Source organism: Schistocerca gregaria, chromosome 11 (assembly GCF_023897955.1).
Source record: "Schistocerca gregaria isolate iqSchGreg1 chromosome 11, iqSchGreg1.2, whole genome shotgun sequence".
Classification (NCBI taxonomy): Eukaryota; Metazoa; Arthropoda; class Insecta; order Orthoptera; family Acrididae; genus Schistocerca; species Schistocerca gregaria.
Genome location: NC_064930.1, coordinates 6,646,417 through 6,672,500, shown reverse-complemented (window position 1 = coordinate 6,672,500; position 26,084 = coordinate 6,646,417). Strand labels below are relative to the sequence as shown.

At 38.4% G+C, this 26,084-nt stretch overlaps 1 protein-coding gene across 1 annotated transcript in view; it reads left to right on the top strand.

Annotated features, from left to right (window-relative positions):
• Positions 1-26,084, top strand: part of LOC126295387 (uncharacterized) — a 49,960-nt gene that overhangs the window by 4,063 nt on the left and 19,813 nt on the right. Inside the window, exon 2 of the mRNA XM_049987868.1 lies at positions 18,242-18,319. Within this exon, the coding sequence (XP_049843825.1) occupies positions 18,242-18,319 (78 nt within the window). The remainder of the gene's footprint in view (positions 1-18,241; positions 18,320-26,084) is intronic.

Here is a 26,084-nt window from a genome sequence, read left to right as displayed (position 1 = left end):
TCCCACAATTCGCTGTCTGAAACTTAAGTATTTATTTTTTAATGAAACATCTCAATCATATTTCATATATTAGAACAGAGACTGTACCTCATCATTTTCCCTAAAATGATGTGTTATATCTCAACATTTCCACTCCACGTCACACAGTGTGTTGGATATTGCCATGAAACATGATAAGCTGAAGTGGCTGTGTGTGTTTTGCCACATAACTTCGGGTGTGAAACAGCAGTATAGAGTCATGCTGAGTATCACAATATTAAGCAGTGTGAAAGTCACTACTGGGCCTGTTATGTTAAATAAACGATTGGGCTGGTGGAATCCATAATACATGTGGCAGCTCTATCTAATGACTTGTTGCTGCTCATGTGTCATCAGCTATTTTAAGGACTGGAACACTTCATTCTTGCTAGTATCTGGAAAAAGTGATGAGACAGGATGTGTACTGAAAGATAAGCTAATTTTTGTAATGGGTGACAGGAATGGTTTGATAGCAACATTTCAAATTTCTTTCATTTGTGCTGAGAACAGAAATTCATGTCCCAGAGTATTGCAAAAGGATGCTTTGAATAGAAGTCTACTACTATTCAGTGTTACTATGTACTTGAGCAGAGTGGAATTCCGATTAGAAAACACAAGTGAAACCAGAACGACATAGGGATTGGTATATATGTACTTGATACTTATGAAGTGGAACTGAAGTTTGGTTAATTCAACTATCAATCTGGGACCATTCAAGTTTGTTGTGTAAGAGACAAACTGTCTTCAGTATGTTACAAGAAGAAATGGAATCTACATAAGGTGCTGAATTGTGCCACTCAAGTGTAAGTAAAGATACTACACTGTATCAATGTCTACTTGGAGGCCAGGTGTGTGGAGCAGTGCGGGATTGTGCTTCTTGGGTGGTGGTTTAACAATAGGTGTTTTGGTTCACGAAGAGTGGGATCTTATTTCTGCAGACCTTTCCTAGCAACACGTTAGTCTTAACCATGATACTGGCTATTACAATCTGCACTTGTGTGCTAATGCAGATTTTCAAATTTCATAAATTTTAATGTAACTTCACCACACCAGACAACCTAGACAATTATGTATTGATAATGTCTCTACGTAGTGAAATTATGCAAACATGTGACAAAACCATTTAGTTGTAGATGCAGGTAATGAAATATAGAGGAATAAAGAAGAGTGAAACGGGGATGAAGAGGCCACGAGGCGAAAACACAGAGCAGAATCATCAGTTAATTGAAATAGATAGTTTCGTCTTCCGTGTAAGATAAAAATTGTTTTTAATCCCTAGACTGTAAATTGATGGGGTAACAGAATGTAAATTATACCAAAATCTGTTCTAAGCATTTCTGAGATTTGCTGGATCCACTACAGTAGATGCTATAAATCTTTATACTTGGTCAAGCGATCAAACTGAGCTATAATCTTCTGATCTGTAATTCAACGTTGACAGGCAATGTGAAATACAGTATCTGTAATGGTCTTGTGTAGGGTCATGTAAATTTCTTAGTTCTGCCCAATTTCATGGCAGTTTGTCATAACATCCCATGATCTCCTAATGGGTATATCAGCATCCTAGCATCCTTTCAACTATGGAGCTGTCCCCATGTTCAGCTGCACTGTTCTGCTGAATTCTCTTCGAAATAAATGTTGATCTTTTAGACAGGTACTTCACTTTGCTGGAATTCATTTCAGGTGACAGCTTATAAGTCTTGAAACCTGAATGGATTTTTTGGTGATAAACAACCTCAAAGGGAATCGACACTGTGGTTTCATGTATTCTGATGTTGTATGACGAAATCACGTATGGTAATAGACAATCCCAGTCTGAGGGGAAGCTAATCATGTTATAAGATAAGATTCTAGGTACTGTTTTATGAATGTGTTCAACCTCGCCATTACTCTTAGAATGAAATGACGTACCTCTTAACTTCTTTATTTTAAACAGTCAAGATAACTGTATGATAAGATTGGCCGTAACGTTTGTCCCTCAGTGTGCTATAATGGCCTCTGGACTTCTAGATTGTAGTGCAAAATAAGTTACCAGTGCTCTCACAACCATCTCAGCGGCCATGTCTGCAGTGGGTCTCACAATAAGATGATGAGAGAAACGGTCAGCGACAGATAAAATGTATGTTACTTTTTAGTGTTAAGGCAAATGGTCCTGCAATATAGAGTGCTAAGACTTTGAAAGGTCCAGCTACCTCAGATATAGTTTCAAGAAGTACATTTGTTTTTTTTTTCTTGCACTCTCTGCAAAAAGACAATTTTGAACATAATATCCTAATTTATTTATTTATTTATTTTCGTTTTATTTTGACCACGAATAATGGCCTGTCCTGTGTGCCTGCATGGCACTTTCCCCATTACGATGTACCTGTATACACTCATGACTTTGTCGCAGTATATACTTGCCAGTAGTCTCGGGATTCTTGTGCCTTCTTTAATTCCTCAGTAAGCACATCATCTACTTGCAGGATCTTAATTTTTGCACTCAAGGCACCTTGATTCTGATTTAACTTTCCAGGCTTAAGTCTGGTTATGTAGCCATACTCACAGAGTTTTAAGGCCAATCTAACAAGTCCACTGCTGGGATCCTTTAAACTCAAAAGGCACTGCAAAGCAGCACGATCGGCAATTACTGTGAACTGTCATGCGTATAGGTAACATTGACAGTAATGGGTGCCAAAAACAAGAATCAGAAGTTCATTTTGTGTGGTGGTGTAATTTTGCACAGCTGCTACAGCTGACGTGAAGCATAACCAATTGGTTTTTCTTCACCATTTTGTATCTGACTCAAAATACAACCAGCGGAGACATTGCTAGCATCACACAACAAGATTAAAGGTAGAGCAAAATGCCAATAACCCAAGACAGGTGCACTTGTTAAAAATGTCTTTCAGTTTTAACATGGCTCTCCTGCTACCCATTGTCCAGACAGGAGCAACTCCCTTCATTAGTAATTTTGCAAGCCATTTTGTGGTGACTGGATAGTTCTCCACAAAACGGCGATAGTAATTTATTAACCTAAGAAATCAGTTGCAATTCTTTAATGTTCCTCGATGCTGGAAAATCATTCAGTGCATTTTTTAATTGTGGAGCCGGTCTTAACCATCTGCTAAAATTATATGGCCTGGATAGTGCAATCATGATACTGCAAAATTGCAGTTTTTAATTTCAAATTTAGATTAGCATCACTAAAATGGGTTAGTACGTTTTTTAGTTACTTTGCATGTTCTCTCATTTAATTTGAAAAGACAACTGTGTTATCCAGGTATACTAGTCACATGGTTGGCTTTAAACCTAAAAGTAAATCAGCAAAATGTTAAAATGTTGTGGATGCGGAGAGGTGGATGTTTGGTGGGGAGGGGGGGTGAAGGGCTTTCTTTGATATTCACAATGCCCACAGGGTACAACAAAAGCTGTCTTTTTCTCCATCTTTAACAGATACACGAATCTGATAGTAGTTGGAGCATGGTGAAGAACTTGCATTTGACAAGGTGATTGAAAATATCATCAATCCTTGCAAAAAATGCTGCAAGATTTTCCTTTGTAACAGGTTTTGTTGGGGACTGCCACTGTAACGAGCGTACATAAACACGGTGTATACGACCCGGGACAACCGGGAGATCCAGTTAAGACTTGGGAATTTTGTCATCTGGGAGAAAACCGGGAGAACTTGGGTTTTTTTTAGAATTCCTGGTATTTTTCATTGTTTTCAGTTAATTTTTTGTAATTTTGACTAGTAAAAACCGATATTCTAATGAACGATATTACTGTACCCCACTACTTTATAATAATACTTCAACAATAAAAGATAAACGAGAGGAAAAAAAAAATCACTTAATTTGCAGAGGAAATGCGCCATATACAATGACGACACACAGTGCTTGTGCAAGTGGTTGCCAAATGCAAAATGTGTCAAAGGCTTTAGGAAGACTATGCAATGTTTCATAACAACAAATTGCCTCCAATGAGCGTGAAGTCACAACTATTTACATTAGATTCGTTTTAGCAGCTACGAGTGGGCTCGTGCACATGTGCAGTTGAGTTGCTTTTGCGTAGTAGATTCTCCTGAGTCTGGCTACAGGAATGTGGATGTTAGCTGTGCAAGCAGTCTCATGAAGCAGCTAGATGCTACCAGGAAAAGGGGGTGCCAAATTCATATTCTTGAGGAAAAAAAAAACTTGAATCACAAAGTGCCTAGCATGCAGCGCATGTTTGTCTATTGATAATTCATATGATTTTGAAACGCATCCCTATTGGATTTTGAACATTTTTGAACACATTTTAAGTTGATTTCTGACTGAATCATAAGTTGATTTTAGAATGCATGCATAGTGTATGTGATGTCTCATCGCATCTAGAAATAAACTTCCCGTAGACGGGACAAGGCTATACGAGCTGAGTGGACTAAAGCCAAACAGATGAATGCCAATTGCTGTCTGATTATGTGGTTGATTGGGTTTGTGAATGATCAGTGTTGTTATAATTACTAGCGAAATCCATAGATTCAGACTACCAGAGTGGAAATAAACAACTGTCAGGAATAACAGGTGAGAAGGATCATGTATTATCTTCTCTGTGTATCCAAGGAAATGAAATTTTGACAGAAAATTTTTGGCCATATCGCTACACTAGTAAGGACCAGTAGCACAGTTCTCGTCTAGCAGCCACTTAAGTTCTTTTCTGGAAGTAACATGGAAAACTTGTAGCACAAAAACGTAAAACGCCTAACCAGAAAATAATTGCGGGTAATCTAACCTGTGATTCTGGCAGTGTTAGTGAAGTTAATCAGCGAACAAATTTTGACAATGGCACAAATAGCTACAGAATTGGTGGTGACAAGATTGTTTGTGGAACGAGGAAGGAGAAGAAATGGGGACAAATTATGGGAGAATAAGATGATCCCAAATTTATATAAAAATTTTGTAATACTACTTCCCGGTCTCATGCTTGAGAAACTGGTGCATATGAATCAAAGTGAAACTATTTCCAAACATTAAGTTTTTTGTTTGTAGTAGGCCTAATAGGCATTTGATATTGGTACTTCGTGAATTATATTCTGTAGTGTTATGAAAATGGCCATTGGTGCCAAAACAGTCTTGTTTATTTGATCTGTGTTACAAAACTGCTGACATATTAGAAAGGCCTATTTTGTTTTATCTAGCAGACAGCGACAAAATAGATGTAATCAGATCGAGAAACCACACCAGTCTTGGGTATTATTTGTGTTAACAGCTTTTTCAGTATTAGATAATGACATTTTGATTTTTCATGTAGCAAAATGTTTCACGAACTTTTATGAGGTAATACCGTAGATCCTTTCCCAGAAAGGAAAGCACACCATGTAAGCTGTAGTGAGATAAGAGAGAAACAAATGCTAATAGCAAAGGATTGAAGAAATACATAATTTCTTGATTATCTCTTGTCCTTATTGGTTTTATGTATCCTATATTTAATTTTATGTCACACAAAACAGCAAGTTACTAGCCAATAGACAATAAAGAGTTCAGATTTTCTGAAGAGTTCTTGTTCTCTTGATTACAAAAAATCCCATCCGCTATTAATTGTGAGATTTTGTTTTTTTGAAAAGGGGCAGGCTGTCAAACTGGTTGACTGGGAACAGGTGAGGCCCCACAGGACATTTCAATTTCCACTGTCCTGAATATAGTTTGATGGCATCCATTACAAAATATACACGTTTCAATTCCACAGAGCGAAATACAGTGATATGCGTTAGAAGAATGATTTATCAAGAGGCGTGGCACTGCACTTTGGCGTACTTAAGACCAAATAATATGTCTTACATTTCCTCCAACACACATGTTTTATGTTTCAGACTTTTCAGAAAGATGTGCACTACAAGATGAACATATTTTTGAAAATTCGATTTTTTTTAGTATTGATCTATTCCGCAAATATCGTAGGTCTGGGGCTGATGCGCAGAGCAGTCAGAGTAGAGTTGTAGTGGGTAGTCTCCATGTGATCTGTGTCTACATTTAGTGATTTTGCTGTTTCCCCTTCACGTACTCTCACGTCGAATCAAAACAAAATAGATGTCTGTGCACGGGAGCTATCAAGTGAATTAAAATACATTCATATAATTATGGAAGGCTAAAATATGGCATTAGTTTGAGATTTTATTTTATTTCTACCATTCTGATAGCCAAGCATTAATCGCCTTGTGGAACAATGAAGTTATTTTTGTCTGTTTACTAAAGAAATTTGGCTTTTATTAACCTTTTCTGCAGTGGCAGTCAATGTATTTGAAACGAAATGTTTAATTCCACAGTGCTCCCTAGTTTCAACTGTTGCCTGCATTTCACCTCCTTTTTCTCCCCCCTAGCATATATGGCATTATGCTATAATTAAGAACCATATATGATATAATACAATACTGGTGCTCCAAGAAAATTTACATCGCAAAAACCACACTGAAAAGCTTAATGTCAAGTTGAGGTCTACTTCATTGGGAATCTGGACATACGAGTGTGCACTTTAAATGTGCACATTTTAATATGGTTCACGAAATTCCGATGCTCATGAAGTACCTACTAATGTCTTGTTTCTTTTATGACATAATGTATGATCTTTCAGTGTTTAACACGTACGCACACACGGGCTTCCTATGTTATGATAGCTGTGTCGCCTGTTATTTGCGCTGTCTGGCAACTGCTGAAACAAACCTATTTCTGACAGGTCACGGGAAAATATTGCGACTAGTGGTTTGAAAAGCATTACTTTCAAAGTAAATATCCTTCTACGTAAGTTGAACTATGTGCAAGAATGTGTCATGAATTTATTAAATTAAGTAGCGTTTGACTCACTTAAAAATCAACTCTTTGATGATGAGTCATTTAGAAGAATTTTGAACCCTGAAGATCAGACATTTATCTCATTATTGAAAATTTTACTGGCACATTTGTGTGATGTACCTCAAAATGCAACACACACAAAAAAGATCAACATTAAATGTCTCAACGTTTACACCTAGTTTAGAACCGCCTATGGGAACACAGAAATAGGGAAGTTAGGCTAGCTCCAGGCACAGTGCTGTTCCGCAGCATCACATTTACTAATGCCTCACTAAGGTGAGTTTTTGCAGATCATCATTTTTCACACGGAGGTGCTCTACCCGTGTTTGCAATATGATGGATCCATCTCTAGTTGCCTCTGTGATGTGACACACACACACACACACACACACACACAAAATTTGATCACAGACCTCGATGATGTCAGTGGCAGCATTGGTCCAGAGGCATTTCCCCCTACAAGTGAAGCTTGCACATTTAATATGTAGTAATTGGATAGATAAAAAAATCCAGTCACCAAGTGATGGCAGGAGAAAGGTTTTACTTATGCAAGCTTTTGAAGGCTTGGCACCTCCTTCCAGCATAAAGATTGAATGGGTAGGGAGAGGGGTGAAGGCAAGGGAACTTGAGACGTCTAGAGAAAGGGGTGGGATTCTGAAAAGTCAAAAAAAAAAAAATGGCTCTGAGCATTATGGGACTCAACTGCTGTGGTCATTAGTCCCCTAGAACTTAGAACTACTTAAACCTAACTAATGTAAGGACATCACACACATCCATGCCCGAGGCATGATTCGAACCTGCGACCGTAGCAGTCTCATGGTTCCAGACTGCGCGCCTAGAATCGCGAGACCACCACGGCCGGCCACTCCGAAAATTCACCCAGAATGCAAGGTGAAGGGAGACTTGATAGATGGGATGATAAGGAAAGACTCCAACCATTGCTTGGTGAATGGATTTTTTAGCTATGCAATTACAGTATATTGTCGGAAGTTGATTATTTTGATTGTTACAATTAAATTGTTCATTAACAATAGATTGGGCAGCAATGCAGTGGTGATGCCTGGTGTTGAGGTGGCATCGGGACATAATAATCATGATGTGGCCTCGTGTGACCACAGTAGAGGAGGCAGACGAGGTTGAATTTCCTTGCCTAATGGCAGTGGTGGCAGCGTGGCATTAGGCCTGGGTAGACTGTGGTGGGCAGCTTGGGCTGACTGTGCTAAGCACTTGTCTGTTGCGCCGCAGCATGGAGCCGGACTGTCCTGCACGATGGTTTCTTACATATGTTCAGTTTTAGCCACGGATGTGACACTTCCTGAGCCTTTTACACAACTATTGTGTAAAAATTGGTGTTTGTGAGACTTTAATATGGTGCATCATTTAAACTATATTCTTTCAAATTACAAAAGTATAGATATGAAAAACAATGAACATGACACTTAAGTTTTGTGAATATGTAAATTAACATGACATCTGGTATCTTTTAACATAACATAGATCGCAGCCTAGTTAGGCAATACATGTTATTTGTCCATAAAAATATGTCCGATCTCTTCCTCATGATCATATAAACAAGTTTATCTAAAAATATTATTTAGCTAGTTAGTATATAAAGAACTCCCCACTGTGTGTACTTCGCGGTGTAATATTTGCAGAAATGACAAAATAATTGTCGGCTTAGGACATCATCAAAGTGTGACAGATATAGACCATCTTCTCCTGCTACGAAGGGGTTATTTACTTATTGGGGTTGTGGCTTGGCCGTGTTTTGGAAGGCAGAGAGGAAGAGGCACTGTGTGCAATATCAACACCCAGAATAAGCTTAACAAGGCTGAGGAGCAATGTCACTCTTTTCTGTGGTGTTATGGGATTCAATTTGAAAATGTTGTTCTCGTTAATGAGATCTGTTTACTCAATGTATATGAATGTCACATAAGAGTAACAAAATACAAAAGAGTTGTTTAAAAGGCAGTTATGTTATTTTGTGGCTTGAAGACTAGAGAGGTGTCTTACTGCCCTCAATCCTCTGCAAATGGAAACAAAGCCACATGACAAGACATGGTGGCAGTGCATAGCAGGTCCTTAACATGGAGAAACTACAAGAAGATAACTGACTTGAGGTAAATGTTCATGAGCAGCATCAGGGTGACAGATCATTGAAATATAATGTGTCTTCTCAGCTCAGTACAGCCATCCCTCTCTTTTTCACTGTTAAATTTCACTACCAACAATTCGTGCTTTGACCACAAGCTTCATTCACAAAGTAGTAAATATAATATGGAATAACTATTAAAATAAATGTGAGGGTTACACAAAAAGTGAGGCACTACATTTTTTTCCTTTAGTAATTATTTATTGAACACAACGATAAATACACAAAAGAAAGAATGTTGTTTATTCTACATTTCCTATACTTCCACACAATTTCTGCCCTGTTCTATTGCCTTCCTCCACCGAGACACAAGGGTGTGTGTACCCCGTCAGTGCCACTCCTTGTTCTGGTATTGAAGCCATTTCTCCACTGTAAGAATCACATCTTTGTCATCCTCAAAATGTCGTCTACATATGTGATGCTTTAATGAGACAAGCAAATGGAAGTTGGAGGTGTGCTAGGTCAGGGCTGTAGGATGGATGAGATAATACTACCCAACCCTGTTTAATGATGGTTCTGAAGTCCTCAAACTTGTGTGAGGCCGAGTGTTATCATATAGAATCAGTCAATCACCTGAGTTATTATGGTGACAAAATCATTGGAAGCCCTTTTTGGGTTTGGTTAATGTGTTCACATCTGCTTCAGAAATATTGGTACTGTGTCTTGGCATCACACCAAAGAGTGAGAAGATTTAGTTTCCTCATGAGATAGTGCGTAACCCATTGTGCACGAACTTCTGACTAATTAAGACTAACGACAATTGCATCCACACTTTCCTTCCTGAGTGACAGTCAAAAGGTAATCAGTGAAAAATAATAACAAGGTAGGGAAATAAATTTCTTTACTGACTTGGATTAGAAAGAATTATAATTTTAATCCTGGTTTCCCTACAAAGGCTCTTTCACTCACTGTTACATGCCTTCACTTACCTTTGAACATCTACATGGGTGGTACTTGTCATATAAACATTTGAAGCAAATATGCTTGTGGCACCAAGAACATGTAATGAAAGCAGCTTTCACACAACTACATCATTTATTCTGAAGATTTGGCAGAAAACTGACTTGGCTTACATTTAAAAATATTTCGTTTTTGGGAATTACACTGAAGTGCCAAAGAAGCTGGTATAGGCATGTGTATTAAAATACATAGAGATGTAAACAGACAGAATATTGCACTGCAGTCATCAGTACCTGTATAAGATAACAAGTGTCTGCCGCAGTTGTTAGCTCGGTTACTGCTGCTGCAATGGCAGATTATCAAGATTTAAACGAGTTGGAACGTGTTGCTATAGTCGGTGCATGAGCAATGGGACACAGTATCTTTGAGGTAGTGATGAAATGAGGTTTTTCCATTTGACCATTCCACAAGTGTACCTTGAATATCAGGAATGTGGTAAAACATCAGATCTCTGACATCGCTGTGGCTGGAAAAAGATTCTGCAAGAAAATGACCAATGACGACTGAAGAGAATTGTTCAATGTGACAGAAGTGTAACCTTTCCTCAGATTGCCATACATTTCTGTACTGGGCTATCAACAAGAATCAGCATGCAAATCATTCAACGATACATCATCACTATGGACTTTTGGAGCTGAGGCCCACTCGTGTACCCTTGATGACTGCATGACACAAAGCTTTGTGCCTCGTCTGGATCTGTCCACACCAACATTGGACTGTTGATGACGGGAAAAATGTTGCTGGGTCGGATGAGTCTCATTTCAAATTCTATCAAGTGTATAGATGTGTATGGGTATGGAACTGACCTCATGAGTCCATGGACACTGCTTGTCAGCAGGGGACTTGTTCCAGCTGGTGGAGACTCTGTAATGGTGTGGGATGTGTGCAGTTGGACTCATACAGGACCCATGATATATCTATATACGACTCTGATAGGTAACACTTATGTAACCATCCTTTCTAGATTACCTGTATCCATTCACGGCCATTGTGCATTCTGAAGAACTAGGGCAATTTCAGCAGGACAATGTGGCACCCCACACATCCAGAATTGCTACAGAGTGGCTCCAGAAACACTCTTCTGAGTTTAAACACTTCACTGGTCACCAAACTCACCAGACATGAACGTTACTGAGTGTATCTGGGATGCTTTGCAATGTGCTGTTCAGATGATGTCTCCACACCCTTGTGTTCTTACTGATTTATGGACAGCCCTTCAGGATTCATGGTGTCAGTTCCCTCTAGCACTATTTCAGACATCAGTCAAGTCCATGCCATGTCATGTTGCAGCACATTTTTTCATGCTTGTGGGCCCCTACATGATATTAGGCAGGTGTACCAGTTTCTTTGGATCTCCAGTGTAATTCTATTGCACACCACTCATGCAGCATCACCTAAAAAATTGGTGCTGAAAATTGATCATGAATTATGCTATGAATTGTTGTGGAATGTGGATAGTTGTGAAATTCCTGCTGGATTCCAAGATGTACATTGCAATTTTGAAACCTCCAAATAAAGTTCTGTACCACAGCTCATTGTAAACTAGCATAGCATATTCAGCTGTCTGTGGTCCCTCGTGACAATTGTTTTCATATGAGACTTCAAATATTTATTTTTCACCAATCCAAGTTGTTTGAGAAATTTATTTACCTCCTTGTTATTATTCCTTAAAAACTGCCATATTAACCCTCCTATTGTTTCTAATTTCAATAAGCAAAATAAAGATTACAAAAAATCCAGCAGAATACATTTCAGAATTGAACACAAGTTCTCTGCTCCCCAGCCAGATGCCTTGATTGTTGCATCAGCAGTACTTTAATTGGATAGCATTTAATTTACAGGTACATAAGTGGCAGTTGTAATAGTTTCTTTCACAAATCCCTAGGAAAAAAGTTTGCTTCTGGACACCACCTATGATGATTAAAAGTGTTCCATTTTCAATTGTATATCGATCTGGTCAGTTTTGAATCAAATTCACACCATGAACTGTAGGGACGGTGTTCTCAAAACTGATCTTCATTTTATGTTGTATAGAAGCAGGCTGCCAAATATGAGCTGAATTGGTTAACTGCATTTGTGGCCTTCTCCTTGCCCATCTTAAAAATTTACACTTTAGGCTGCTATTTTTGCATTGTTGTGAAGTACTGATCAATTGGTGGTAAAAGGTTTCAAAGAAACCATTGAAGCTATAATAGTGCTTTAATTTTAAAACCTTTTGACAGTGTATGGTTTCTTTAATTGATTACATTTAACGGGTTTCATATAAATGATTTCCTTTTTCTTCTGTGATGCCATATGTAATGTAGTTAAGTGGTATATTTTCGTTTTCATAGTGCTGTAACAGTGATATAAGCCATTTGATACTTCGAAAATAAGCTATTGGCAAGTAATACCAAACTCCTCAAAAATACCATCAAAGTTGGCAGAAGTTAATACCAGAATTGACAGAAAACAGCAACAAATAGGCAAAAATAACTCTGTAATTCGCTATAAAATAAAATGGATTTTTCCTATCTCTGCTTACTGCTTGTTAGACAGACAGACAGACAGACAGACATTATTTCCACAACATAATACTTATTTCTTTGAGATTGTGTTCTTTGCAGTTGTATACCATTATTTACACCTGATTCTCTTATCTTGAATGTGCTACCATACAGTGTATGTTCAAGTACAGCGTGTACATAAAATCGAGGAACACTTTCAATTATTTATTGCACAAGAACTAAACATTGTACAGATGCCATACATACTGCATTTCAAAGAGAAACTTTATGAAAGTTTATTTTTGTTCCACAAACATTTGATATGTGAACCATGAGTGGTCAGGTAGATGACAATACGGTAATCGAATTCTTTCCTTACCAATCCCAGCATGCCATCGTCGACTGTGGCAGTCACTTGCCGTATTCACTCCCGTAGCTCTGCTACATCATATGGTAGAGGTAGTACATACACAAAAGAGTCACACAGAGTGAGATCTGGTGATCAGGAGGGCCATTTCATGAAACAGATTTCCCCTTCTGTAGCATGACCGAGCCACTGATGTGACAGCTCCGTGTTCAGGTACCCACAAACTTTTTGATGAAAATGGGGTGGAGCCCCATCCTGCTGAAAGATGAACAGAGAGTCCAATCTCATTTGAGGTATCAGCCATTGCTGCAACATGTGCAAGTAGGAATTTCCAGTGACAGTGCTCTTGGGGAAGAAAAATGGCCCATGCAATTTTTGACGTGACGAGACACAAAAAACATTTACCTCTGCAGTACAGATTCAGATTCTTTGTTCACCATTGACCACCTGAGGTGGAATAGGCAATTTAAATGGATATCATATAACATTTTCCTTGAATAGTACCTTAAAGCTAGACGAGCTTTGCAAAAAGTGCCCATAGATGATAACATACACCCTAACATAAGATAAATACATTCAGTGACATCGCATAGTGAAATACTTAAAATTAATGTTGATTGATTTTATATTCATAAATTCTGTTACATTGTAAAAAGGATTGATTAGTAACCAATTTAGTAGCTTGCTCTTGAAGCTACTTATGTGATCTGACCGAGAAGAAAATGGAAGTTTATTAAATATTTTTAGACTATTGATTCTATGGGAATTCCCTGTTCTTGTCAGCCTGTGCCTAGGTATGTCTAATTTTGTTTTGCCTCTGGTATTATGGTGATGCATGTTTTCCCCCATTTCAAAATCTGCTATATTGTTTTTTGCATACAATGCTAAGGCGTATATATAAAGATTAATAACGGTTAATATTTTCAGCTGAATGAACAATAGTCGGCAGTGCTCTGATCTACCAGAATTGCTCATAGGTCTTATCACTTTCTTCTGAATTTTTAGGACTTCAGTGATGTGGAGAGAGAGTCCCATCAGCAGTCCATACTCTATCTGTGACTGAAAGAGTAAAAAATAAATAACTCTTAAATATTCTTTCGTCACCAGGCTCCTCAGTTTCCACATTAAATATGTAACTCGAGACAACTTTACGCAGGTATGGTTGATGTGTGTTTCCCACATTAACTTAAAGTCTACATGAATTCCTAGAATTTTAACTGCTTTCACCTATACCTCTTTTGACAATCCCAGTATAATCTGTTGGTTTTTATAAGGATTGAAAAGCAGTGTGATGAGAACCAATTTAGTGCTGCTTCTATGTCATCTTGCAGAACTGATATGTTCTCGTGCTGAGCAAGCAAAGTTGTGGCATCAGCATCACCAAATAATAGTAGTGGGGATACAATGAGGTAAATCATTGACTGCAGTTATAAAAAAGAAGGGCCTAAGGACATAACCTTGTGGGACTCCTGTCTTAACTTCTAGCAATTGTGAGTCTCTGTTTCTGACATAGGCAAACTGCTTCCAATTTTTAGGTATGATTCAATTACTGCCGTTGCAGAATCTTGTATGCCATAAAATTTGAGTGTAGCAATTAAGATATCATGAGAAATCCAGTCTAATGCCTTACTTAAATCACATAAAAGAAGTGAGGCTTTATTTTTATTCTCAAAGGTTGTTATTGCTTCATTCACAATTGAAAGAACAGCAGTGGTGGTATTTTTTCTGTTGCAGAAGCCAAATTGACTATTAGAGAGTAAGTTATGTGACTCAAATTAGTTGTTCAGTTGGTTATAAATAAGAGATTCAAGTATTTTCAAGAAAATGGGAACTATTGAAACTGGTCAGTAATTTTTGAGATCATGTTTGTCCCCTTTTTTATACACTGGGATAACTTTCGATATTTTTAGAGTTGTAGGATAGACTCCAAACTTTCGACACCTATTAAACAGAAAGGCTAATGGTTCACTAATTATATGCACTGTTTTTTTTAAATTATGTAATTGGACAACCAAGAGCAGTCCATGCTCTTGGAGTTTGAGAACTTTGCCACTACCTTTGTAATCTCAGTGGGTGCGATTGTCCTCCATCTAAATGTATTGTTTGCAGGTTATTGTTGCTTAAGTAGATCACTTGCAATAATGGTTGTTGTTTCAATTTTGTTCCTAATATAACTTACAGAGTCCATGAAAAAATGAATAACTTTATCCGGGTCAAGAGCTATGCGATGTTCATCATTCCTGCAATGCTTTTGTGCAACAGCATTCCATGCAGCTTTGCACTTATTAGGAGCCCCTTCAATGTATCTTTCATATGCTGTTCTTTTAGCCATTCTAAGCTTAGTTCTGTAGGTTCTCTTACATTCAAGATATGCTTTGTACAAATCATCCTTCTGCTCCATTCCATCTTAATGAGAACTTTTATACATGTGGTACAACGATAACATATTTTCCCTCATATTGGTAAGTTTATCTGCGTACCGCTTAATGTTTTTCTTTATAGGTTGGCTTTTAAGATTGATTTTTGTAAGAGGAGAACAAGAATACCACAAATCTTAAAAGCAGTTTCAGTTTTATTTCTTCCCACTTGACAGTTTATATATAAAGTCCCACTTAATATCTCTGAGTTTCTGAATGAACTGGTTTACTACTTCTTCCTTCTGCCCTCTAACCCACATTAACTTTTCCTTAGCATTGGCACCTGCGTTTGGGGAATATGCTCAAATTCAGTGCATTTGTGTGGATGCTTCATACCGTAGATTCGACTGTTGTGCCTGTCCACTTTCACAGTACTGTGAAAAGTTACTTGGTCACTAAAAATGAAGTGTTTAACAAAGCCATACCCCCCCCCCCCCCATTCACTTGTTACAACTGTGAACAAATCTCGGAATGCTTGTCTTTGTCGTTGCCATTGAGCTTCTGCACTAGCTCCAATTTTAATGGTTTCATAGACAGCTTCTGTAGCAGGACTTCCCACACTGTCATTGGAGTCATTTCCAGTTCACAGAATGCATGATGCGCCGATTTCTTAGGACTCCTTATGAATATCTCTCGTAAGTGCTCCACATTCACTGCACTCACACTAGGATGTCCGCTTCTCTTCGCCAGGCACAAGCTACCTGTCATAATGAATTTGTTGGGGCAGTAGTACATGGCCTTTCTTGTTGTTGGCTTCTTACCGTACTTGGTTCTAAACATAGGGGAAAAAAACTTTCAGTGTTTCTCTTCGAAATGACATATGTGTGATATCTCTACAGTGTTTGGTTTCTGTGCAATAAATAATTGAAACTGTTCCTAGACTTTATGTACTCCCTGTATTTTGAAATCTCCTGTGTTGGCAAACATATAAGTGTTATATCAAATATTGATAGCAACTGCTTACCAAGCATCAGGGAAGACATTAACACAGACGAGGAAAACCTAGTCAAGGAAAACATATTTTTTTTTAAACTGGAGTTATATTAATCTGCCAAAAAAGAAGAAAGTAACAATATTATGAAAAGGAAAGTTACCACTCACTATAAAGCCGAGATGCTAAGTCATAGATAGGCACAACTAAAAGCCTGTCACAAACAAGAAGGTTTTGCCAGTAAGGCCTTACTGGCAGGAAGCTTCTTGTGACAGTCTTTCTGTTGTACCTATCTGTGACTCAGCATCTCTACCATATGGTGAGTGGTGACTTTTATTTCCATAATATTGTTATATTCCATCCTGGATTTTCCTTATTTCAAAAGAGAAGACAGGTTGGATGAAACAATGCATACTGAGATTAAATAGAAAAAGTTCTCAAGAGTTCCTGGAGCAAGGAGGAGGTGAACAACTCAGTAAGAGCAGTTGTTTTTCCTTTCATTCTTTCCATATAATTTCAGTTACTATTTCTGCTTCTGTACATTCTTCATTGGAAAGGACCTGAAAAATGGCACTGTTAGTCTTCACTGTGTATGCCTGTATCTACAGCTGCTTGGTAAATAAAAATTATATCTAATGCTATTTGACTGCAATTGTGTATGGGGTGTAATTTTTGCTAGCAGAAAAATATTTAATTCCAGTGATACACTATGGCCGACCACTACTTATATTTAGGAGGTGAAATTGCCAGTGCTGCTGATTGTCACACACATATGAGGGGGAATGAGGAAGGGAGATATCTCATAACTTTGTTTGTTCCTGAAGGAGGAGAGATTGATAACTTGGGGATGATTGGAAGAGGTCCCTCAGACATCAGGAAAATAATGAATTTGATTTTTTTCCCCCACCCCATACACTTACAAGTGTCCATCAGCAGTACTTGAAATTCCACCTTCTAAAGGTAAGTACTGCCCACGCCATCTGTCTCTTTGTAATTTTATACACAGTTCAGTCACATTAATGTGAGCACTGCCTATGTTTTATATCAACATGCAGTAACCGCTCACAGACGGCAGATTCCAGCATTAGCATTGGAGTATATATAAAGTGGGTTGAGGGGTGATGCAGAAAAGAGTGCAGATGTTTTCATAATGGTGAAACAGAGCTATTTATCAGACATCATTGGTTTTTGGGCCAAGTGTAGAAGCATTTCCAAAAAGGCTAAGATTGTAAACTGTTTACATGCCACCGTGGTGGAAGTATACCGTGGAAGGCAAATTAGTGCCTTCCAAAACTGGCATGCAGGCAACTGTGGTGCAAAGATATGTGTGGGTGAATGAATATGCAACTGTTGGGCAACTGACCGGCCAGATGAACGAAGGGGCTACAAACCGTATCTTCTCAATGACCATTCAACAAATGTTGATGCATATGGGCCTCTGCAGCAATGGTTTGGTTCGTGCACTTATTCTGGCTGCTGTCCATCATCGAGAAAGGCAGGAATTTGCATGCCACTGAGTGGCAAAAGATGATCTTTTCAAATGAATCGTGTTTTATGCTCCATCAGACAGACGGCTTTTGGCATGTATGGCACTGCAACAGTTGTTGAAGGGTTCAGGCTGGTGGAGGGGGTTTATGGTGTTGCGAATATTTTTGTGGTCTTCCCTGGGTGATTTCATCATTCTGGAAAGCACAGTGGTTCAACACAAGTAAGCATCAATCCTTGGGGACCACAGCCACTCATACGTGCAATTTATTTTCCCTTGGCAAGATAGCGTCTACCAGCAGAACAATGGAGTATGTCACACACTTCGTAGTGTAAGTGTGTGGTACCACGAGCACCAGAGGAAGTTCACTGTGCTCATGATCCCCTGCCACGATAGGGGAACTGGAGTGGGTCCACATCCCTGTTGGTACCTTCTGGAGCCTCACTGACACTCTCCATGCATGTCCTCACTGTGAAAGATGGCTATTTGGACTGTTGACAGCTGGTCACAAGTAGTTTTGGACCAAGCAGCTCCCTCAAGTTAATTTTACTATAGATAGAATACTTGGGCAATCCTGTGGTTTTGTTCACAACAATTTTCTTTCTTGTTTTGTTCTAGTGGCAGATTGAAAGATTTGTTGAGAAGGACAAGAAAATGAAAGACAGGGCAGCTCTTTTTAAAGGCAGTTTACATAAGGTAAGGTGGCATAAACCATCTTTTTAAACACAAGAACATGATAATGAAAACCTATCACCATTATGCATTACAGTGTGCTATTATACTCCGAAATATACAAGGTACATCCGAAACATTTGATGAATGGTCTCAGAAAATAAAGAAAATGAGAGTTACAAAGTAATCACCATTAGCTACAACACATTTGTGACACTAATTGTAAAGCTATTGAAAACTGTTCTTAAACACCTCTTGTGGAATAGTTTTAAGTAACGTGGTCATGCGTTGTTGGATTTATTGCATCATTACAGGAGGTGAGACCAGGTGCTACCAGTACGATCCGGAGACTGAGCGACAGACATTTCCCTCACCTCCCCCAGATAGAAATTCATGATAGATCAAGACTTTGGTTTAGAAAAAAGCAATTGACATCCTTTAATCTTGGATTTTGACAGAAGACTCTTTATGGGAGGTGTTGAAGACAACAAACATTGTGCCACCGACTGTCACTCGGTCTCAGGATTTTATTGGCAGCACCAGGTCTCATCAGCTGCTATGCCACAGATATGCAATGGTGTGTGACCACAGTGCTTTGAGCGATTGCTCAAGAAAATTTGTTGACAGTTTCCAACAACTTTACAACTGATGTCAGAAGTGTGTTGTAGCTAACAGTGGTTACTTTGAAGGCCAAGACTTATTTGGTGCAGTTCTTCTTATTTGTCTTTTCTGTACAGATCTTTTTGTTTTCGTATAACTGCTGCAATCTACATCAATTTGGCTCTGCATGCTGTTGTCAAAAATTGTTCTCCCTTTATAATGTTACCCCTGCCCCCTCCCCTCCAACTTCCCTCCATTACAAAATCGAAATGTTTTTCTGGTGACCTCCTCCTTAGTATTCACCAACTGGGAAATCCAAAAGGGAAAGCATTTCTCCTCCAGAATATTGCCCCCAAGGGGTTGCCATTATCAAGCCGTATAGTATAGGTGGATAATAGCGATGTGTTGTGTTGATTGTAGCAAAATTGGGAGTTGCACATGCTCCTAATTTAGAAAATTAAAAGTATTTGCTCTGCAACACTTGCCATCAGAATAATTCCTAATATGAATGAAGTATTTTCATTTACTTGTGGATTTGTGAATGTTTTCTAAGGCAGTTACTGTGTAATGAAAAATGTCTACACCCAAAATGAGTTTATTACAGAGTTACATGTGTCTCACCACCCGAGAAATCTCCTGTCTTAGCCTTTTTAAGAAAGTCGGGACATTGACCACAACCAAACATTCTCTCTCTTCAATCATAACTTTCTCACAATCAAATGTACCACAACCATAATATAAGAAGAAAATGTGGCCCACATTATGATCTGAAATAGAACTAGCACTGAAATCTTTTAACTTGCTTGGAAGTAATAAAGATTCCAAAGAGATAATAACACGTTATTCGAAAGTAAGAAGAAGAAAATTTTGTGTAATAATCGTGTTATTGTCTTACTTAATTTTTAAGGCAGAAAAATTTGGAATGTAGTCTGTTTTGTTCAAGTTATGTCTTTCTGGTTTTGTTTGTACATGATTAATAATGCATTCTATGTTATATAATTCATAAAAAAGTTCTTTAAATTTGAGAAACCCAATGCAATGTTTACGTAATCAGGGAACAGTATTATATGATTTGTAATAAAGTCTAATGTTATATTTATTTTTGATTGATGTGTATGTAATACTAAATTAAATTTTTTGAGAGAGTCCACCTCCTGATACACAAAAGGGATATGTGATGGCGTGTGCCCACACACACACACACACACACACACACACACACACACACACACACACACACACACACACACACACACCACAAAAGCAACTATCATCTCCGCATGCTAAGACTGATATGTTTATTTCTGGATCTTCAAACTAATCTCACCACTTCTCTTCACCATCATTGTATTTTCCTGCTACTGCCTGCACCACACATATATTCTCACATATTCAGTGGCATAAGTTGCAAGATCCCTTGCCTTTTGATATGCTGAACTGTAAAGTGTCACACAGCATAACAGGAAAGGAGAGACAGTGCTGTCAACGTACTATATGTTTACAACTATATGTCTACACCATAAAACAAGGAAGGAAAAGAGCAATTCACAATAATCACAGCCAGTAAAAACATTGCTCCTGATGTGCACATTTTTGTATGACATGATGTGGAGTTGTAAATAGATTTAGTAACTAATTTGCAATTATATTTGTCCCTCCTACAGCGTTTTAAGCTTTTCACAACTGACACTTGCATTTCTACATTCATGTCAAAGTAGTATTAGTGAATGGAGATAATACAAACAAGAGTTGAGATGCCACAGTTCGAATGTATTAGACTTTTCTGAGGTATGTTCAGTGAGTCACTAAGCAGCTGAAAATTGCATCTCCAGACAAGGATAAGACAAAAACTGAAAGCATATTTGTTTCTCAGTATTAACATGATTTTAATGTAAATAAAATAGAAAGAAACATCCACATGGGAAAAATATATTAAAAACAAAGATTCCAAGACTTACCAAGCGGGAAAGCGCCGGCAGACAGGCACAATGAACAAAACACACAAACACACACACAGAATTACTAGCTTTCGCAACCGATGGTTGCTTCTTCAGGAAAGAGGGAAGGAGAGGGAAAGACGAAAGGATGTGGGTTTTAAGGGAGAGGGTAAGGAGTCATTCCAATCCCGGGAACGGAAAGACTTCCCTTAGGGGGAAGAAAGGACAGGTGTACACTCGCGCACACACACACATGTCCATCTGCACAAACACAGACACAAGCAGACATATTTAAAGGCAAAGAGTAAGGGCAGAGATGTCAGTCGAGGCAGAAGTACAGAGGCAAAGAAGTTGTGAAAGACAGGTGAGGTATGAGCGGCGGCAACTTTGTATCCTCTTGGTTCATCCCTATGAAATCCCCAAACCACCTTCCCTACCCTCTGGCTCCTACCCCTGCAACTGCCCCCGGTGTAAAACCTGTCCTATGCACCCTCCAACCACCACCTACTCCAGTCCTGTAACCCGGAAGGTGTACACAATCAAAGGCAGAGCCACGTGTGAAAGCACCCACGTGATTTACCAACTGACCTGCCTACACTGTGACACTTTCTATGTGGGAATGACCAGCAACAAACTGTCCATTCGCATGAATGGACACAGGCAGACAGTGTTTGTTGGTAATGAGGATCACCCTGTGGCTAAACATGCCTTGGTGCCTCTGTACTTCTGCCTAGACTGGCATCTCTGCCCTTACTCTTTGCCTTTAAATATGTCTGCTTGCTGCCGCTAATACTTCACCTGCCTTTCAACAACTTCTTTGCCTCTGTACTTCTGCCTCGACTGACATCTCTGCCCTTACTCTTTGCCTTTAAATGTGTCTGCTTGTGTCTGTGTTTGTGCGGATGGATATGCGTGTGTGCGAGTGTACACCTGTCCTTTTTTCCCCCTAAGGGAAGTCTTTCCGCTCCCGGGATTGGAATGACTCCTTACCCTTTCCCTTAAAACCCACATCCTTTCGTCTTTCCCTCTCCTTCCCTCTTTCCTGAAGAAGCAACCACCGGTTGCGAAAGCTAGTAATTCTATGTGTGTGTTTGTGTGTTTTGTTCATTGTGCCTGTCTGCCGGCGCTTTCCCGCTTGGTAAGTCTTGGAATCTTTGTTTTTAACATGATTTTATGTCTATATGAGAAATATGTTGTGTATTAAGGTAGTCTTTCTAGCTGCACTAAGATCCATATAATTTTTCCTATTGTTTCCAACTGTCAAACATTTAAGTAAAACAAAAACCACAAACCATTTGGTCTAGTAATAACAGTGTTTCTGTGTTGATGGGCTGGACTAGTGTGATCCTGTTTTACACCCTTTATTACGAAGTACTAGATGCCTTTGAGGCCAACCATTCTCGTACTGGCTGTGTGACAGTGTTCACCCATCGGCCCTGCCAGGTGCCAGGAAAGTGACTACGGTTTGGTGGGTGTAACACTGATCATTTTCTTGAGAGGTGAAGATTTCATTCTTTTTGTCACCTCTACTAGTTTCAAAACTGTGGTAGACATGACAATTAAAATATTATTTTAAATGTAATATGAATATAAGCTAGCTGTCGTGTCATTCCTGCTTTCTGTTTATAGTCCCCGTACATTAATACCAACAACTAAAAATGTTGACAGTGAATACTGAACCTTTACTGCTGCAGGTAAGTGATAAAAAATTAAAGTTTTTATTAAAATAATTAATGATAATTACATGATAGAATGTTCAGATGTAATGCAAACACGTATGATGATCTGAAGCAACAACTCAGAGCACAGTTTGTGAACAGTTAACAGTATAGATCAACAAAAGCAAAAGTCAGTTGTTCATGCCCTGTCCTTATCATTCTTATGTTACATTTCCACATATTGCTCACTGTGTGTATGCTACTACAAAGAAAAATGCATTTATGACCTTAATGTGCTGAATTGAAAGCAAATACTACAAAGATATTATTGTGATCATGTATGATTTAGAATCTTGAAAAAATCTGATTAGAAAGAAAAGAAACAGAACTGTGTAGCACAAAAAGAATTGCTTGAAGCCATCTGCTCACAAATGGCTAATGACTTTCATTTCCTATTTTTTAATAATGACACAGAAACTAAATTTTGTTTGTGACACAGTTTCCAGTTGCTGTGACAACCATCTGGGGTCATTGCTTAGCTGCAACTTTGTATTCTGCATTTGCTTTCTCATTGACAGAAGATTGCACTATTAGTGAACACCAGTTCTGTGGAAAGTTGTCCTGCTATGTATGCCCAAATAAATACTAAAATTGATTTTGAGTATCTATTCCTTGAAGTCAAATTGATGACCACTCTCAAATCTTTGATATATGTTTATTACCGGTAAACAGAAAAAAAACCTCACAATCCAAAACAGTAGTGTGACAGTGTTGATGTAAACACAGAGCATTTCATCAGATGAAGAGTGATGTATTAACATAGCTACAGTATTCCTGGTGCTTACAGTTCGATACATCCAGATTCCAGGAATGTAACCCATGTACACAGTCTTTCATAATTTTGACACAATTACACAACCCATATGCTGCCTACTGAATGTTTCCAAAAAGTTAAAGACTGTAGAAAAAGAAAAGAAAGATGTTAATGAAGATGTTAGGTGGACTGACATTTGATAATATGAATGCAGATAGGTTAATCATGTGAGAGATTGCCACTGACTGACTACTTTAGGTAGGATTGGTCTTATAAAGGGTGGTGTAAAGATTTTTGCTGCTTTCAGAGTCCTGTAATGAAAATGACTAGGTTAATTTTTACTACTTTGGATGGGCTGTATACTCAGACCAAAATTGGGTTTATGAAATATGTTGTGGATTATTACATTAGAAAAATTCATGCAACCACTTTATTCATCCATGTTAGGAACACCTCAGCTAAAAGTTTGGCAGTCATATTTAAATGTATAATGCCTTATGTTAATTTTATTAAGTTTTTAACTATTACTTTATATATTAATAAAGGATGCCATTCAGTCCACAAAAATAATGTCTATGATTATACACAGGTGATCTTCAGAAGTAAACAGATATTATGACACAAAAGATAATAGTGTGCCTGGTTCCAAACTTTAAGTATGTATATACTTTAATTGAATTATTTTCCAGTGAATCAAAATATCTTCTCACAGAGAATGGAATGACTGCTTTCCGGTGAGTTGTGTCACTGCTTCAGATTATTCCGCTCAGCTCATTCTAAATTTCCTATCTCGTATAATACTGAAGTTTTCAGTTGATAACTTTTAATTAGTACAGTACCATGCACCAAAGCATCATCAGCAAACAACCCCAGATTGCTGCCCATCCTGTCCTCTAAATCATTTATCTGTATATAGAGAACAACAGTGATCTTATCACACGTACCTGGAGCACTCCTGATGATACCATTGTCCCTGATGGTGGGTCCTATTGCTTATGAAGTCTTCGAGCAATTCACATATCTGTGAACTTATTCCATATGCTTGTACCTTCGTTCAGAGCCTGCAGTGGGGCACCGTGTCAAATGTGTTCCAGAAATCTATGGACTCTGCCTGTTGCCCTTCATATGTAGTTCACAGTATATCATGTGAGAAAAGGTTGATCTGAGTTTCACACAAGCAATGCTCTCTCAAGCTGAATGTGGACATAATCTTCTCAGTCTCAAGAAAATTTATTGTATTCAGACTGGGAATATGTTCAAGGATTCTGCAACAAACTGAAGTTACTGATATTTGTCTGTAATTTTGCAGGCGTGTTCCTTTACCCTTCTGCCACTTGAGACTTTGTGCTGGACGAGAGATTCGCAATAAATGCAAGCTAAATAAGGAATAATGCTGTGGAATATTTTTTGTAAAACCAAATTGGGAGTTCATCCGGACTTAGTGCCTTATTTGCTTTTAAAACTTTAAGTTGATTCTCTGTGCCAGGAGCCTGTCCGATGGTCATATGACTGTATATTTGTATGATTTCGCTGTGTGAATGATTTCTTGGATATGAAATTTAAAACTTTGGCTTTCATTTTGCTGTCTTCAACTGCCACACCTGACTGTTCAACAAGGGACCGAGCAGAAGCATTTTACATAGGGCCAGAATTTTCTCAGGTTCTCTGCAAGATCTTTCGCTAAGGTATCACGGTGGTAGTTGCTGTATGCATTGCGCATAGATCTTTTCGCAAACATACAAATCTCTATTAACCTTTTGTTGTTGTCATTTTTGCGGTCTCTTTCGAACTGAGGGTGCAGTAACCTCTGCTTCCTCAGCATCTTCCAAATTTCATTATTAAACCATGGAGAGGCTTTTCCATCCTTTATCCATTTACAAGGTGCATAACTCTCCAGACTGTGATTTACAATCTGTTTAAACTTCACCTGTAACTCCTCTACTTGCATCTTACTGGAACTAAGTGATGTTAATTCACTGGCAAAGTGAGATGCTAACAACTGCTTATCTACTCTTATCTACAAGAAACACACTCCTAGCCTTGTTACTTGATGTAATATCTTTCATAACCATGGTTAACTGCTAGTTAGGATTGCTAATCCCCATTTCTATACTGATATTGTCAGTAAGATCTGGCATGTTTGTAGGTACAAGATCTAAGATATTTCCATTGTGTATGGGCTGTCAAGCTAACTGCTCAAAAGAGTTTTCTGAAAATGTTTTCAAAATTATTTTGGCCATCTGTCTGTCAGTATCATCTGCAATGAATCCATAGATATACCAGTCTATACTCAATAGGTGAAAGTCACCTCCAACTAGTATTGCATGGTTTGGGAATTTATGCGCAACTGACTGTGGTCTTTCTTTGAAGATTTAAGAACTGTCACTGTGGAATCGGGTCGCCACTGATAACATCCATCTGTTATACAGGACCAGATAACTTCACTGTCGCATTCCACTTCAATCTCAATAGGGATAATATTTTTGTCAACTGCAGTGAACACTCCCCCTGCCTTGGAGCCTAATCTGTCTTTACAACATATGTTCCCTGACTTTCTAAATCTCTCAGATCTTTCCACTTTAGGTTGCAGTAAGCTGTTGAATACTTTGAGCATGAGAGCTTTCCTGTAGGGCAGGAAATTCAAGAAATTTTGTTATGAATTCTTTGACGATTTACTGATAAAATTTGGACAGTCGAAGTTTCTTTAGACCTAAAGTGGTCTGACATCCTTTGCTGCGTATTGACTGGGGAGTGTTCTTCAGAGTACTTCAAACTACTGT